Source organism: Oncorhynchus mykiss, chromosome 11 (assembly GCF_013265735.2).
Source record: "Oncorhynchus mykiss isolate Arlee chromosome 11, USDA_OmykA_1.1, whole genome shotgun sequence".
NCBI lineage: Eukaryota > Metazoa > Chordata > Actinopteri > Salmoniformes > Salmonidae > Oncorhynchus > Oncorhynchus mykiss.
The window spans coordinates 11965460-11980830 of NC_048575.1; the positions used below are offsets into that span (position 1 = coordinate 11965460).

At 42.3% G+C, this 15371-nt stretch overlaps 1 protein-coding gene across 2 annotated transcripts in view; it reads right to left on the minus strand.

Moving 5' to 3' along the window:
- LOC100136701 (sodium channel protein type 4 subunit alpha) overlaps positions 1-15371 on the minus strand; it is a 210328-nt gene that overhangs the window by 14447 nt on the left and 180510 nt on the right. For both annotated transcript variants that reach the window (XM_036934870.1, XM_036934869.1), the window contains one exon: positions 13920-14042. In XM_036934870.1, coding sequence (XP_036790765.1) covers positions 13920-14042 — 123 coding nt within the window. The remainder of the gene's footprint in view (positions 1-13919; positions 14043-15371) is intronic.

Genomic DNA, 15371 nt, shown 5'->3' on the forward strand with positions numbered 1-15371 from the left:
TTTCCAAAATTCATGCAAACTAGTGAAACTGGCAAATGAGATTAGAATGAGAATGTTTGTTTGTCTCATATTCAATCACAAGCAGCAGCAACTTTTTAAAACTACCCTGGTAAGATTTTTCCTGGTTGAGACTAACCTTAAAGTGCTAGACTAGAGGAACAGGAGGGTAGTGTGCAGAGCTAGGAGTTCCTGAGTGTGACTGCTCTAATAGAACGAGTGGATATTGGGGGTTTAGCCCTGCACATCCCTTAAGGTGTCACAAAGAAAGCTGCTGCTCACTCACTCCTCTGTATACTGTAGCCGGGCTGCACTTCCACTTCGCGTTCCCCACTGAGGAGTAGACCCAGACGTTTTCAAGCAGCGTGACGCCTTATCCCATTTGCCAAATTTACAGTGGAGGAGAGCAGCGAGCTCGGCGGACATCAGCCCTCCCATTTCCGACAGCATGCAAATTTCATGGGCAGGAATTCAAATTCATTCCAGTGGATGTCAGGGGAAATTATATACATATTAAAGGGCTACAAGCTAGGCTGACAGCTGTTGAGGGAACAGGAACAGGAGGGAACAATAGCCCAAAATCTTAACTTCCGTGTGCATGAACTGTTCGATGGGGTTTAAGGATGTGTTTGAGGGAATGAATAATGATTATGGAAATGTTACAGGCTAAACATTCATCTGAATATCTGTACACAGAAATGCATGTAAGAGAACGTGATAAGAAAATCAGCCACTTAAACAAACAGTGGAATAGCAATGAGATTTATATGAATACTGCCAGAAGTGAGAAACAACTTGTAAAGCAGTATCACAGGCAGGTAAAGATGTGAGAAAGGATACAAAGATTGGAATCAGATAATGGAAATGCTACATACTAAGTATACGTATTATGTACAGTTGAAGTCTGAAGTTTACATACACTTTAGCCAAATACATTTAAACTCAGTTTTTCACAATTCCTGACATTTAATCCTAGTAAAAATTCCCTGTTTTAGGTCAGATAGGATCATCACTTTATTTTAAGAATGTGAAATGTCAGAATAATAGTAGAGAAAATGACTTATTTCAGCATTAATTTTTATTTATCACATTCCCAGTGGGTCAGTCGTTTACATACACTCCATTAGTATTTGGTAGCATTGCCTTTAAATTGTTTAACTTGGAAAAACGTTTCGGGTAGCCTTCCACAAGCTTCCCACAATAAGTTGGGTGAATTTTGGCCCATTCCTCTTGACAGAGCTGGTGTAACGGAGTCAGGTTTGTAGGCCTCCTTGCTCGCACACACTTTTCAATTCTGCCCACAAATATCTATAGGGTTGAGGTCAGGGGTTTGTGATGGCCACTCCAATACCTTGACTTTGTTGTCCTTAAGACATTTTGCCACAACTATGGAAGTATGCTTGGGGTCATTGTACATTTGGAAGACCTATTTGTGACCAAACTTTAACTACCTGACTGATGTCTTGAGATGTTGCTTCAATATATCCACATAATTTTCCTTTCTCAATATGCTATCTATTTTGTGAAGTGCACCAGTCCCTCCTGCAGCAAAGCCCCCCCACAACATGATGCTATCACCCCCGTGCTTCACGGTTCGAATGGTGTTCTTCTGCTTACAAGCCTCCCTCTTTTTTCTCCAAACATAACGATAGTCATTATGGCCAAACATTTTTGATTCATCAGACCAGAGAACATTTCTCCAAAAAGTACGATCTTTGTCCCCATGTGCAGTTGCAAACCGTAGTCTGGCTTTTTTTATGGCAGTTTTGGAGCAATGGCTTCTTCCTTGCTGAGCGGCCTTTCAGGTTATGTAAATATAGGACTCGTTTTACAGTGGATATATATACACATTTCTACCGGTTTCCTCCAGCATCTTAACAAGGTCCTTTGTTGTTGTGGGATTGATTTGCACTTTTCACACCAAAGTACGTTCATCTCTAGGAGACAGAACGTGTCTCCTTCCTGAGCGGTATGACAGCTGTGTGGTCCCATGGTGTTTATACTTGCGTACTATTGTTTGTACAGATGAATGTGGTACCTTCAGGTGTTTGGAAATTGCTCCCAAGGATGAACTCGGGGAGGTCTACAATTGTTTTTCTGAGGTCTTGGCTGATTTCTTTTGATTTTCCCATGATGTCAAGCGAAGAGGCACTGAGTTTGAAGTTAGGCCTTGAAATACATCCACAGGTACACCTCCAATTGACTCAAATGATGTCAATTAGCCTATCAGAAGCTTCTAAAGCCATGACATCATTTTCTGGAATTTTCCAAGCTGTTTAAAGGCACAGTCAACATAGTGTATATAAACTTCTGACCCACTTGAATTGTGATACAGTGAATTATAAGTGAAATAATCTGTCTGTAAACAATTGTTGGAAAAATGACTTGTGTCATGCACAAAGTAGACTTGCCAAAACTACAGTTTGTTAAAAAGAAATTTGTGGAGTGGTTGAAAATCTGTTTTGAATGACTCCAACCTAAGTGCATGTAAACTTCTGACTTCAACTGTACATGAAGTATGGGCATGCATGACACTGCTATATTTATTAGCTTTTCTGGTAACACTTTACAATTATGTGTCCATATTCCTGTGTAATAATGCTGTAACAACATTGATTTAGTGAGAACTGGGCTTTTTAACGGAAACCCCTTGATAAAGACAGGCAATAATGATTGTATAAAATAAATCATTCAAACAGTGAGATATATTGTATGCTCCAAAAAAAAATGTAATACTTTTTTTCTCTCAGAAAAAGAAGGGGTCAAAATGATTGACACCCCTAAAGATTCTTATTAAAAACGTAATCAAAAGTTTAGTATTTGCTCTCATAATCCTAGCACTTAATGACTACATAAATCTTGTGACATGTTGGATGCATTTGCAGTTCATTTTGGTTGTGTTTCAGATTGTTTTGTGCCCAAGACAGCTAGCCTCCTCTGTTATTGGTAATGGTGAGAGGTTAGCACATCTTTGAACCTCTGTAAGTTTCTCACTCATCATTATTCATGATTATCCTTAATCATGGTAGCATCATCATTAATGTAGAAGTGTATAGAAACATATTTTATTCTTATCTATAATAAAAGTGACTCCAAAATGACACAAAACAACAGCTCTTGTTCAACCTCAGAAGGCTGAAGAAATGGTTATTGTTACCTAAAACCCTCACAAACTTTTACAGATACATAATTGAGAGCATCCTGTCGGGCTGCATTACAGCCTGGGAAGGAAACTTCCCCGCACACAACCGCAAGGCTCTCCAGAGGGTGGTGCGGTCTGCACAACGCATACCCGGGGGCAAACTACTTTCACTCCAGGAGACCTACAGCACCCGATGTGACAGGAAGGCCAAAAAGATCAACAGCCACCCGAGCCACTGCCTGTTCACCCGGCTACCATCCAGTAGGCAAGGTCAGTACAGGTTTTTTATTTTATTTATTTCACCTTTATTTAAACAGGTAGGCAAGTTGAGAACAAGTTCTCATTTACAATTGCGACCTGGCCAAGATAAAGCAAAGCAGTTCGACACATACAACGACACAGAGTTACACATGGAGTAAAACAGACATACAGTCAATAGTACAGTATAAACAAGTCTAAAGTGCCTTGCGAAAGTATTCGGCCCCCTTGAACTTTGCGACCTTTTGCCACATTTCAGGCTTCAAACATAAAGATATAAAACTGTATTTTTTTGTGAAGAATCAACAACAAGTGGGACACAATCATGAAGTGGAACGACATTTATTGGATGTTTCAAACTTTTTTAACAAATCAAAAACTGAAAAATTGGGCGTGCAAAATTATTCAGCCCCTTTACTTTCAGTGCAGCAAACTCTCTCCAGAAGTTCAGTGAAGATCTCTGAATGATCCAATGTTGACCTAAATGACTAATGATGATAAATACAATCCACCTGTGTGTAATCAAGTCTCCGTATAAATGCACCTGCACTGTGATAGTCTCAGAGGTCCGTTAAAAGCGCAGAGAGCATCATGAAGAACAAGGAACACACCAGGCAGGTCCGAGATACTGTTGTGAAGAAGTTTAAAGCCGGATTTGGATACAAAAATATTTCCCAAGCTTTAAACATCCCAAGGAGCGCTGTGCAAGTGATATTATTGAAATGGAAGGAGTATCAGACCACTGCAAATCTACCAAGACCTGGCCATCCCTCTAAACTTTCAGCTCATACAAGGAGAAGACTGATCAGAGATGCAGCCAATAGGCCCATGATCACTCTGGATGAACTGCAGAGATCTAAAAAGTGTCGTTTCAAGTTTGCCACAAGCCACCTGGGAGACACACCAAACATGTGGAAGAAGGTGCTCTGGTCAGATGAAACCAAAATTGAACTTTTTGGCAACAATGCAAAACGTAATGTTTGGCGTAAAAGCAACACAGCACATCACCCTGAACACACCATCCCCACTATCAAACATGGTGGTGGCAGCATCATGGTTTGGGCCTGCTTTTCTTCAGCAGGGACAGGGAAGATGGTTAAAATTGATGGGAAGATGGATGGAGCCAAATACAGGACCATTCTGGAAGAAAACCTGATGGAGTCTGCAAAAGATCTGAGACTGGGACGGAGATTTGTCTTCGGAAAGAACTGAAAACTGCTGTTCACAAATGCTCTCCATCCAACCTCACTGAGCTCGAGCTGTTTTGCAAGGAGGATTGGGAAAAAAATTCAGTCTCTCGATGTGCAAAACTGATAGAGACATACCCCAAGCGACTTACAGCTGTAATCGCAGCAAAAGGTGGCGCTACAAAGTATTAACTTAAGGGGGCTGAATAATTTTGCACGCCCAATTTTTCAGTTTTTGATTTGTTAAAAAAGTTTGAAATATCCAATAAATGTCGTTCCACTTCATGATTGTGTCCCACTTGTTGTTGATTCTTCACAAAAAAATACAGTTTTAAATCTTTATGTTTGAAGCCTGAAATGTGGCAAAAGGTCGCAAAGTTCAAGGGGGCCGAATACTTTCGCAAGGCACTGTATATACGATCTGAGCAAATGAGGTGAGATAAGGGAGGTAAAGGCAAAAGAGGCCATGGTGGCAAAGTAAATACAATATAGCAAGTAAAACACTGGAATGGTAGATTTGCAATGGAAGAATGTGCAAAGTAGAGATAAAAATAATGGGGTGCAAAGGAGCAAAATAAATAAATTAATTAAATACAGTAGGGAAAGAGGTAGTTGTTTGGGCTAAATTATAGGTGGGCTATGTACAGGTGCAGTAATCTGTGAGCTGCTCTGACAGTTGGTGCTTAAAGCTAGTGAGGGAGATAAGTGTTTCCAGTTTCAGAGATTTTTGTAGTTCGTTCCAGTCATTGGCAGCAGAGAACTGGAAGGAGAGGCGGCCAAAGAAAGAATTGGTTTTGGGGGTGACTAGAGAGATATACCTGCTAGAGCGTGTGCTACAGGTGCTATGGTGACCAGCGAGCTGAGATAAGGGGGGACTTTACCTAGCAGGGTCTTGTAGATGACATGGAGCCAGTGGGTTTGGCGACGAGTATGAAGCGAGGGCCAGCCAACGAGAGCGTACAGGTCGCAATGGTGGGTAGTATATGGGGCTTTGGTGACAAAACGGATTGCACTGTGATAGACTGCATCCAATTTGTTGAGTAGGGTATTGGAGGCTATTTTGTAAATGACATCGCCAAAGTCGAGGATTGGTAGGATGGTCAGTTTTACAAGGGTATGTTTGGCAGCATGAGTGAAGGATGCTTTGTTGCGAAATAGGAAGCCAATTCTAGATTTAACTTTGGATTGGAGATGTTTGATATGGGTCTGGAAGGAGAGTTTACAGTCTAACCAGACACCTAAGTATTTGTAGTTGTCCACGTATTCTAAGTCAGAGCCGTCCAGAGTAGTAATGTTGGACAGGCGGGTAGGTACAGGTAGCGATCGGTTGAAGAGCATGCATTTAGTTTTACTTGTATTTAAGAGCAATTGGAGGCCATGGAAGGAGAGTTGTATGGCATTGAAGCTTGCCTGGAGGGTTGTTAACACAGTGTCCAAAGAAGGGCCAGAAGTATACAGAATGGTGTCGTCTGCGTAGAGGTGGATCAGAGACTCACCAGCAGCAAGAGCGACCTCATTGATGTATACAGAGAAGAGAGTCGGTCCAAGAATTGAACCCTGTGGCCCCCATAGAGACTGCCAGAGGTCCGGACAGCAGACCCTCCGATTTGACACACTGAACTCTATCAGAGAAGTAGTTGGTGAACCAGGCGAGGCAATCATTTGAGAAACCAAGGCTGTCGAGTCTGCCGATGAGGATGTGGTGATTGACAGAGTCGAAAGCCTTGGCCAGATCAATGAATACGGCTGCACAGTAATGTTTCTTATCGATGGCGGTTAAGATATCGTTTAGGACCTTGAGCGTGGCTGAGGTGCACCCATGACCAGCTCTGAAACCAGATTGCATAGCAGAGAAGGTATGGTGAGATTCGAAATGGTCGGTAATCTGTTTGTTGACTTGGCTTTCGAAGACCTTAGAAAGGCATGGTAGGATAGATATAGGTCTGTAGCAGTTTGGGTCAAGAGTGTCCCCCCCTTTGAAGAGGGGGATGACCGCAGCTGTTTTCTAATCTTTGGGAATCTCAGACGACACGAAAGAGAGGTTGAACAGGCTAGTAATAGGGGTGGCAACAATTTCGGCAGATAATTTTAGAAAGAAAGGGTCCAGATTGTTTAGCCCGGCTGATTTGTAGGTGTCCAGATTTTGCAGCTCATTCAGAACATCAGCTGAACGGATTTGGGAGAAGGAGAAATGGGGAAGGCTTGGGCGAGTTGCTGTGGGGGGTGCAGTGCTGTTGACCGGGGTAGGAGTAGCCAGGTGGAAAGCATGGCCAGCCGTAGAAAAATGCTTATTGAAATTCTCAATTATGGTGGATTTATCAGTGGTGACAGTGTTTCCTATCTTCAGTGTAGTGGGCAGCTGGGAGGAGGTGTTCTTATTCTCCATGGACTTTACAGTGTCCCAGAACTTTTTTGAGTTAGTGTTGCAGGAAGCAAATTTCTGCTTGAAAAAGCTAGCCTTGGCTTTTCTAACTGCCTGTGTATAATGGTTTCTAGCTTCCCTGAACAGCTGCATATCACGGGGGCTGTTCAATGCTAATGCAGAACGCCATAGGATGGTTTTGTGTTGGTTAAGGGCAGTCAGGTCTGGGGAGAACCAAGGGCTATATCTGTTCCTGGTTCTAAATTTCTTGAATGGGGCATGTTTATTTAAGATGGTTAGGAAGGAATTTAAAAAATATATCCAGGCATCCTCTACTGACGGGATGAGATCAATATCCTTCCGTTTTACAGTGATGAGTGGAGGTCGTTTGACCGCTGACCCATTACGGATGCAGGCAATGAGGCAGTGATCGCTGAGATCTTGGTTGAAGACAGCAGAGGTGTATTTAGAGGGCAAGTTGGTTAGGATGATATCTATGAGGGTGCCCATGTTTAAGGCTTTGGGGAGGTACCTGGTGGGTTCATTGATAATTTGTGTGAGATTGAGGGCATCAAGTTTAGATTGTAGGATGGCTGGGGTGTTAAGCATGTGCTGCTAGGCGACCTAAACTGGAACGCGCTCTGAAGATAGATGGGTGGCAATCAGTTCACATATGGTGTCCAGAGCACAGCTGTGGGCAAAGGGTGGTCTATAGCAGACGGCAACGGTGAGAGACTTGTTTTTAGAGAGGTGGATTTTTAAAAGTAGAAGTTCGAATTGTTTTGGTACAGACCTGGATAGTAGGACAGAACTCTGCAGGCTATCTTTGCAGTAGATTGCAACACCGCCCCCTTTGGCAGTTCTATCTTGTCTGAAAATGTTGTAGTTTGGTAGGATGTGAATACAGTGGAGGTAAACCTAGGTTTTGAGTGATGAAGAGAGAGATATTGTCTCTAGAAACATAATTGAAACCAGGAGATGTCATTGCATGTGTGGGTGGTGGAACTAATAGGTTGGATAAGGCATAGTGAGCAGGACTAGAGGCTCTACAGTGAAATAAGCCAATAAACACTAACCAGAACAGCAATGGACAAGGCATATTGACATTAAGGAGAGGCATGTTTAGTCGAGTGATCAAAAGGGTCCGGTGAGTGGAGAGGTTGGTTGGGGGTCACAGCGATTTAGACAGCTAGCCATCGGTAGCAAGCTAGCATATGATGGAGGTCTGTTATTAGCCACCTCTTGCGTTCCGTCAATAGATTAGTGGGGTTCCTTGTGGTAGAGGGGATTAATCAAAATCACACAACAGCAACAATAATAAAAACAATATATATAGTTATAGAGGCCCAAAAAGAAAAAAAAAATAATCATAATAATAAAAAATAAATAAATAAATTGTCCGATTGTCTATTCAGATAGCAGCCAATAAGAAGGCCAACGGCTAGCAGGCCGCAGATGGGCGCCCAGGCAACGTCGCGACGGAGGAGCCAGCCGGACAACTCCCTCGGGTAGACAACGTCGGCAGTCCAGCTGTGAAGGCCCGGTGGTGCTCCGCGTAGGCAGCAAAACGGGTCCGGATAGGTGACTGCAGCCCAGGAGCGATCGATGGAACTCTTCAGCTGGCTAGCTCCGGATCAATTGATGTTTGCTCCGGAATCGACGAAAGCCGATAGTCACACGGATAGCAGCTAGCTAGCTGTGAGATCCAGGCATGAAAGTCCAGAGCCAGCGGTCGAAATCCAGGGACATGGAGAGAAAATCTGGTCCGGTATGTTCCGAGCCGCGCTGCGCCGTACAAAACTGCCGATAGACTCTCGAGCCAAAGGACAGCCGATGACCACAAACCGTGGTTAGCTGAACACCAACGATTTGCCAGCAAAGAAGCTAACTAGCTTCTGAACCAGCTTCTGATTAGCTTCTGGCTAGCTTCTGGCTAGCTCCCGGCTAGCTTCTGGCTAGTTTCTGGCCAGCCTCCTGGAGCCTCCGGCTAGCTTCTTGGAGGACCACTGTTCTGAGGTAAATAATACTTTTTTATAAATATAAATTGGTGAGGCGGGTTGCAGGACTTGCGCAACCGCGACATTCAAATGAGGCTGCACTGAAAACTAAATGGGACTATAGCAACTGTGTTGACATCAAAATCTTGGGTGTGAACTATGTTTCTATTCAAGCATTGATTGACATGGTAATGTCTCAATAGTACTGGAGAAAAGTTGAAAAAAAACGGACCCCTCCGACACTACGTTAAATTGTGACGTGTCATGACGTAACGTACAGCACGCATAAAGCAACTAATTATCTGTCTTACCTCTCTCCACCAGGTGTAGCACTTCTCTCACCATTTAAAAACAAGACAGGGACAGGGACAGGGTAAGGGGGATACCTCGTCATTTCTTGGTTCATCACTGCAAGCCATCGTGACTCTCAAAAGCCGCTGTTCACTTCTGAAGATAACTTTAGCGCCGCCTTAAAAACTTGTTTCAAATTTGACACAACTCTTTAAATAGGTATGTAATGACACATTTACATTTTAGAGGTTTTAAGGTGATAAGTTGGACAGATCGAATGAAAACCCAGCTTCCCCACACAACATCTCTCCTTCTTACTATCACGCATTAGATTCACTTCCCCACCCGCCATTTTTAAAAAGACCCGACGGAGCTCATTGCCTTCTTGAATCATGCAGAGATGGGCATCATGAAGGTCTCGTCAATGATTTTTTCGGAAAGGAGAGAAATTGTGCTTTACAATGGTATTGATATTATGGTATTATATGGTATCACGTTTTTTTGGGCGCTAAAATAAGGTCAATTGTACGGACCAGCACGATGTACACAAGTGAGTTAGTTAACGTTATGCATTGTAACATTACTGCATGATTGTAGCAGGTTTACTAATGCATTAGTTCTATTATCTATGTTGACTAGGACGATACTTAAGCTAATATGGGGACAACGATGTAGGCTGTGTGTAGCGGTTATGACATGGTATGGCAAGTTTTTTTTTCGGCTGGTCAAACACAGCTTATGTGTTGTGCATTGAAGTCCACAAGTGAAGAGAAGAGAAGGAATACAAAGTGGCTGTTATGAGAGTGAACTCTGTTTACACGTGATCAGGGGTGTATTCATTCCGCCGATTCTGTTGAAAAAAAAGTTTCTTAAACAGAAGCAAATGGAACAAAACAGGGATAAACATACCTGAATTTGTCCAATAGAAACTCTTGTTTGCAACTGTTGGACTAATGATTACACCCTAGATCAGATAGATGCATTCAAGAGTGTGCAAGGCGGTATTGAATGTCACTGTGTGTCATCTCAAATTTGTTTCTCGATCTGTGTGTACCTATGTTGTAAACGTTCATTCATAGGCTAGGTTGTAGCAACCTCATGATGGGTATAGGGACAATTCGAGTATCATGTAGTAGCTTAAACCTATTGCTGATACATTGAACTAGGTGAATGGAATATGAATGAGAGTCATCCAATGTGCTGTAACAGAAACATGAAAGAAAATTTTCCTCCCTCATCTTAAACGGCACTGACCCCCACTGGTATATACTGTATTTCATACCATCTATTACATCTTGCCTATGCCACTCTATCATTGCCCATCCATATGTATACAGTGCCTTGCGAAAGTATTCGGCCCCCTTGAACTTTGCGACCTTTTGCCACATTTCAGGCTTCAAACATAAAGATATAAAACTGTATTTTTTTGTGAAGAATCAACAACAAGTGGGACACAATCATGAAGTGGAACGACATTTATTGGATATTTCAAACTTTTTTAACAAATCAAAAACTGAAAAATTGGGCGTGCAAAATTATTCAGCCCCTTTACTTTCAGTGCAGCAAACTCTCTCCAGAAGTTCAGTGAGGATCTCTGAATGATCCAATGTTGACCTAAATGACTAATGATGATAAATACAATCCACCTGTGTGTAATCAAGTCTCCGTATAAATGCACCTGCACTGTGATAGTCTCAGAGGTCCGTTAAAAGCGCAGAGAGCATCATGAAGAACAAGGAACACACCAGGCAGGTCCGAGATACTGTTGTGAAGAAGTTTAAAGCCGGATTTGGATACAAAAAGATTTCCCAAGCTTTAAACATCCCAAGGAGCACTGTGCAAGCGATAATATTGAAATGGAAGGAGTATCAGACCACTACAAATTTCCCGAGACCTGGCCGTCCCTCTAAACTTTCAGCTCATACAAGAGGAAGACTGATCAGAGATGCAGCCAAGAGGCCCATGATCACTCTGGATGAACTACAGAGATCTACAGCTGAGGTGGGAGACTGTCCATAGGACAACAATCACGTATATTGCACAAATCTGGCCTTTATGGAAGAGTGGCAAGAAGAAAGCCATTTCTTAAAGATATGCATAAAAAGTGTCGTTTAAAGTTTGCCACAAGCCACCTGGGTGACACACCAAACATGTGGAAGAAGGTGCTCTGGTCAGATGAAACCAAAATTGAACTTTTTGACAACAATGCAAAACGTTATGTTTGGCGTAAAAGCAACACAGCTGAACACACCATCCCCACTGTCAAACATGGTGGTGGCAGCATCATGGTTTGGGCCTGCTTTTCTTCAGCAGGGACAGGGAAGATGGTTAAAATTGATGGGAAGATGGATGGAGCCAAATACAGGACCATTCTGGAAGAAAACCTGATGGAGTCTGCAAAAGACCTGAGACTGGGACGGAGATTTGTCTTCCAACAAGACAATGATCCAAAACATAAAGCAAAATCTACAATGGAATGGTTCAAAAATAAACATATCCAGGTGTTAGAATGGCCAAGTCAAAGTCCAGACCTGAATCCAATCGAGAATCTGTGGAAAGAACTGAAAACTGCTGTTCACAAATGCTCTCCATCCAACCTCACTGAGCTCGAGCTGTTTTGCAAGGAGGAATGGGAAAAAATGTCAGTCTCTCGATGTGCAAAACCGATAGAGACATACCCCAAGCGACTTACAGCTGTAATCGCAGCAAAAGGTGGCGGTACAAAGTATTAACTTAAGGGGGCTGAATAATTTTGCACGCCCAATTTTTCAGTTTTTGATTTGTTAAAAAAGTTTGAAATATCCAATAAATGTCGTTCCACTTCATGATTGTGTCCCACTTGTTGTTGATTCTTCACAAAAAAATACAGTTTTATATCTTTGTTTGAAGCCTGAAATGTGGCAAAAGGTCGCAAAGTTCAAGGGGGCCGAATACTTTCGCAAGGCACTGTATATTCTTATTATAAACGCGAATCTGACCGTCACCCCTGGTGAGACAAAACCACGACTTGTCAGTGAGAGCACCTTTTGCCAGTCGTGTCTGGTCCAGCGACGGTGGGTTTGTGCCCATAGGCAACGTTGTTGCCAGTGATGTCTGGTGAGGACCTGCCTTATAACAGGCCTACAAGTCCTCAGTCCAGCCTCTCTCAGCCTATTGTGGACAGTTTGAGCACTGATGGAGAGATTGTGCGTTCCTGGTGTAACTCGGGGAGTTGTTGCCATCCTGTACCTGTCCCGCAGGTGTGGTGTTCGGATGTACCGATCCTGTTACACGTGGTCTGCCACTGCGAGGACGATCAGCTGTCCGTCCTGTCTCCCTGCAGTGCTGTCTTAGGCGTCTCACAGTACGGACATTGCAATTTATTGCCCTAGCCACATCTGCAGTCCTCATTCCTCCTTGCAGCATGCCTAAGGCACGTTCACGCAGATGAGCAGGGACCCTTGGGCATCTTTCTTTTATTTTTTTCCCAGAGTCAGTAGAAAGGCCTCTTAGTGTCCTAAGTTTTCATAACTGTGACCTTAATTGCCTACTGTCTGTAGGCTGTTAGTGTCTTAACGACCATTCCACAGGTGCATGTTCATTCATTGTTTATGGTTAATCGAGCATTGGAAACAGTGATTAAACCCTTTACAATGAAGATATGTGAAGTTATTTGGATTTTTACGAATTACCTTTGTAAGACAGGGTCCTAAGTTTAGAAGCACAAACATTTCGCTGCACTCTGCTAACCATATGTATGTGACCAATCAAATTTGATTTGATTTCTATTGGGTACAAAATCTGACACACAAACAAAACAAACTGCAAATAAATCCCACACGTTTGTAGAGTCACAAACTTAATGTAGCCATTGCGTGGTAAGAATACGGGACCAAATACTCAACTTTTGACGACTTTATTCATAAGAATCGTTACAGGTGTCAATTTTGACCCCTACCTTTTGAGATTTTTTTATATATATTTTTATTAAACAAAATCATTCTCTGAGCAATTGAATTAGTATAAAATAATATAATTTCCCTATTTTTTTGGAGCATACTCAGCATTTGAAGTATTTATTTTTTACAGTCATTATTGCTCAAGGGTGTCAATAATTTCAGACCCTACCGTATCTGTCAAGGATTTACTTGGAAATGATGTGATGACAATAGGCCATTTTCTGTTCTAACTTAAATATGGTGTAAACATTTGGTATATGTTACCTGTTTTGATGATTCCTAAATGGTGATGTAGGGCCTAATAATGATTTCACTATGAAAGGTTGAGGTAAAAAAAAAGACCACAAAATAAAGCTTAATATGAAATAAAGCTTATCCAAATTGATCAAATTGATAATCTGGATAATGATGTAGTAGGGGAGAGTTGAGGGTAATTATGAAAACATAATTAGCTCTTCATGCTAATATTGCCACTTTGTGCTAATATTGCCACTTTTGGCTCCAAGGGAAAGATTGGCTAGGGATTAGTGGCGTTAGCTGGAGAATTAAGAGATGAGCAATTCATGGATTTGATGGCATTATAACACCATAAGAAGAGATATGAGTATTCTAAAAAGAAACTGAAAATTCTGGTAAGGAAAAGAAAGGGTGGCAACAGAGGTAGAGTGTGACAGATGAGAAGGTTCGAAGACATCAGGAGTGAGGGAGTTGATGAGTTAGAAAAGAGAGCGGAGAGATGACTCTTACCCGCATGCCTTCAAATCGGGACAGTGCTCTTAGCGGCCTCAGAGCTCTGAGGGTTCTAAGTGATTTGATGGCAGCGAAGTCCGAGTAGCCAAGCGTGTTAGCCACTAGGCTCACCAAAGACACCTAGGAGGATGAAGAAAGGGCAAGTACCCACATGGTTAGGGGGGCTGCCACAACCTGTTCAAAGAAATGTCAACACAGTACCTGAAAAGGAACACTGGACCACTCTGGCAAGTCCCTCCGGTTAGCAACTATGTTAAGGGTTTATAAGTCAACCCAGAGTGGGAGCATCGAGGTCGTCCTTTTAATATTCAAGGGGATATAATGTTCAAATTCGGTTATTTCATAGCAGAACATAGAATGGTCACAGATCTTCTGCTTTGATCTGTGTAAGAGAGAGAGGAAGAGAGGTCAATCAAAAGCCAACCTCAAAGCCAACCAGAAACTACAGTTCTAGGTGTCTACTGTGTACGGTCAGTGGTGGTGTTTAGGGGTCAGATTGGGCCTCACCCTTATGCCGGCAAACCGGGCCACCACAATGCTCACAGGGTCCTGAGGACTCGTGGGTGCCAATTTGCTCTTCATTGACGGCACTGGTCAACAGGCCAATCACTGATATCTTGCCAACAGTGAATCAAATTACTTACTTTTAAAAATGTAGTACAGACTGATCCAATACATACAGGTTTTTACACAAGCAAACTTGAATGTAGTAAAGTGGGTGGTTTTGAATTCCCTTTTGCCTCTCACAAATTAATATTCAACTGCCCTCCATGCACTGTCTGAGACTCATACCACAATCAGATAAATGACTGAAATGATTCTCCAAGGTTCACAGACATCTGTGCTTCGTCATGTTGTTTAAATGAATCACTGATTCAAGAGCAGGGGCTTTTTTGTGCTCTTATGCCTTGGGGTGTAAGAAAATGAATACATCACAACACTTTTGTTGAACACGATCAGCACAGCACACAGAGATGGACAGAGGGAGTAAACCCACTGGTGAGCTTCTTGCCAAAAGGGTTTGGTACTTCAGCACTTGGAGACCTTTCGGCATTACGCATACTGTTTCGGTATGAATTATAACACTTCGGTGAGGGGGTTTAAAGAAGATTCAGCAAGCACACGTACACATTGTGATTTCCCCTCCAAATCTAGATCAGGAATTTAGAATATTGAATCACTCAGGAGGAAACTGCACATCACCACCAGTGGTATGAATCCACCGTCACATTTCCGTTACTTCCGTGTACAACAGGAAGGCATGATCATTTTGAATTCCATGTTTGGTTATCTTTTCAATTCACTTCGTCTCACAATTTACATGAACAAAAGGCAATGAAAAGCGCTGAAGAAACACAGGCAATATGGCAGATTACATAGAACAACATCTGCTGCACATCCTAAAAAAAGATGCATAAAGGTATCATCTATCATTAGAAATAGTCCCAA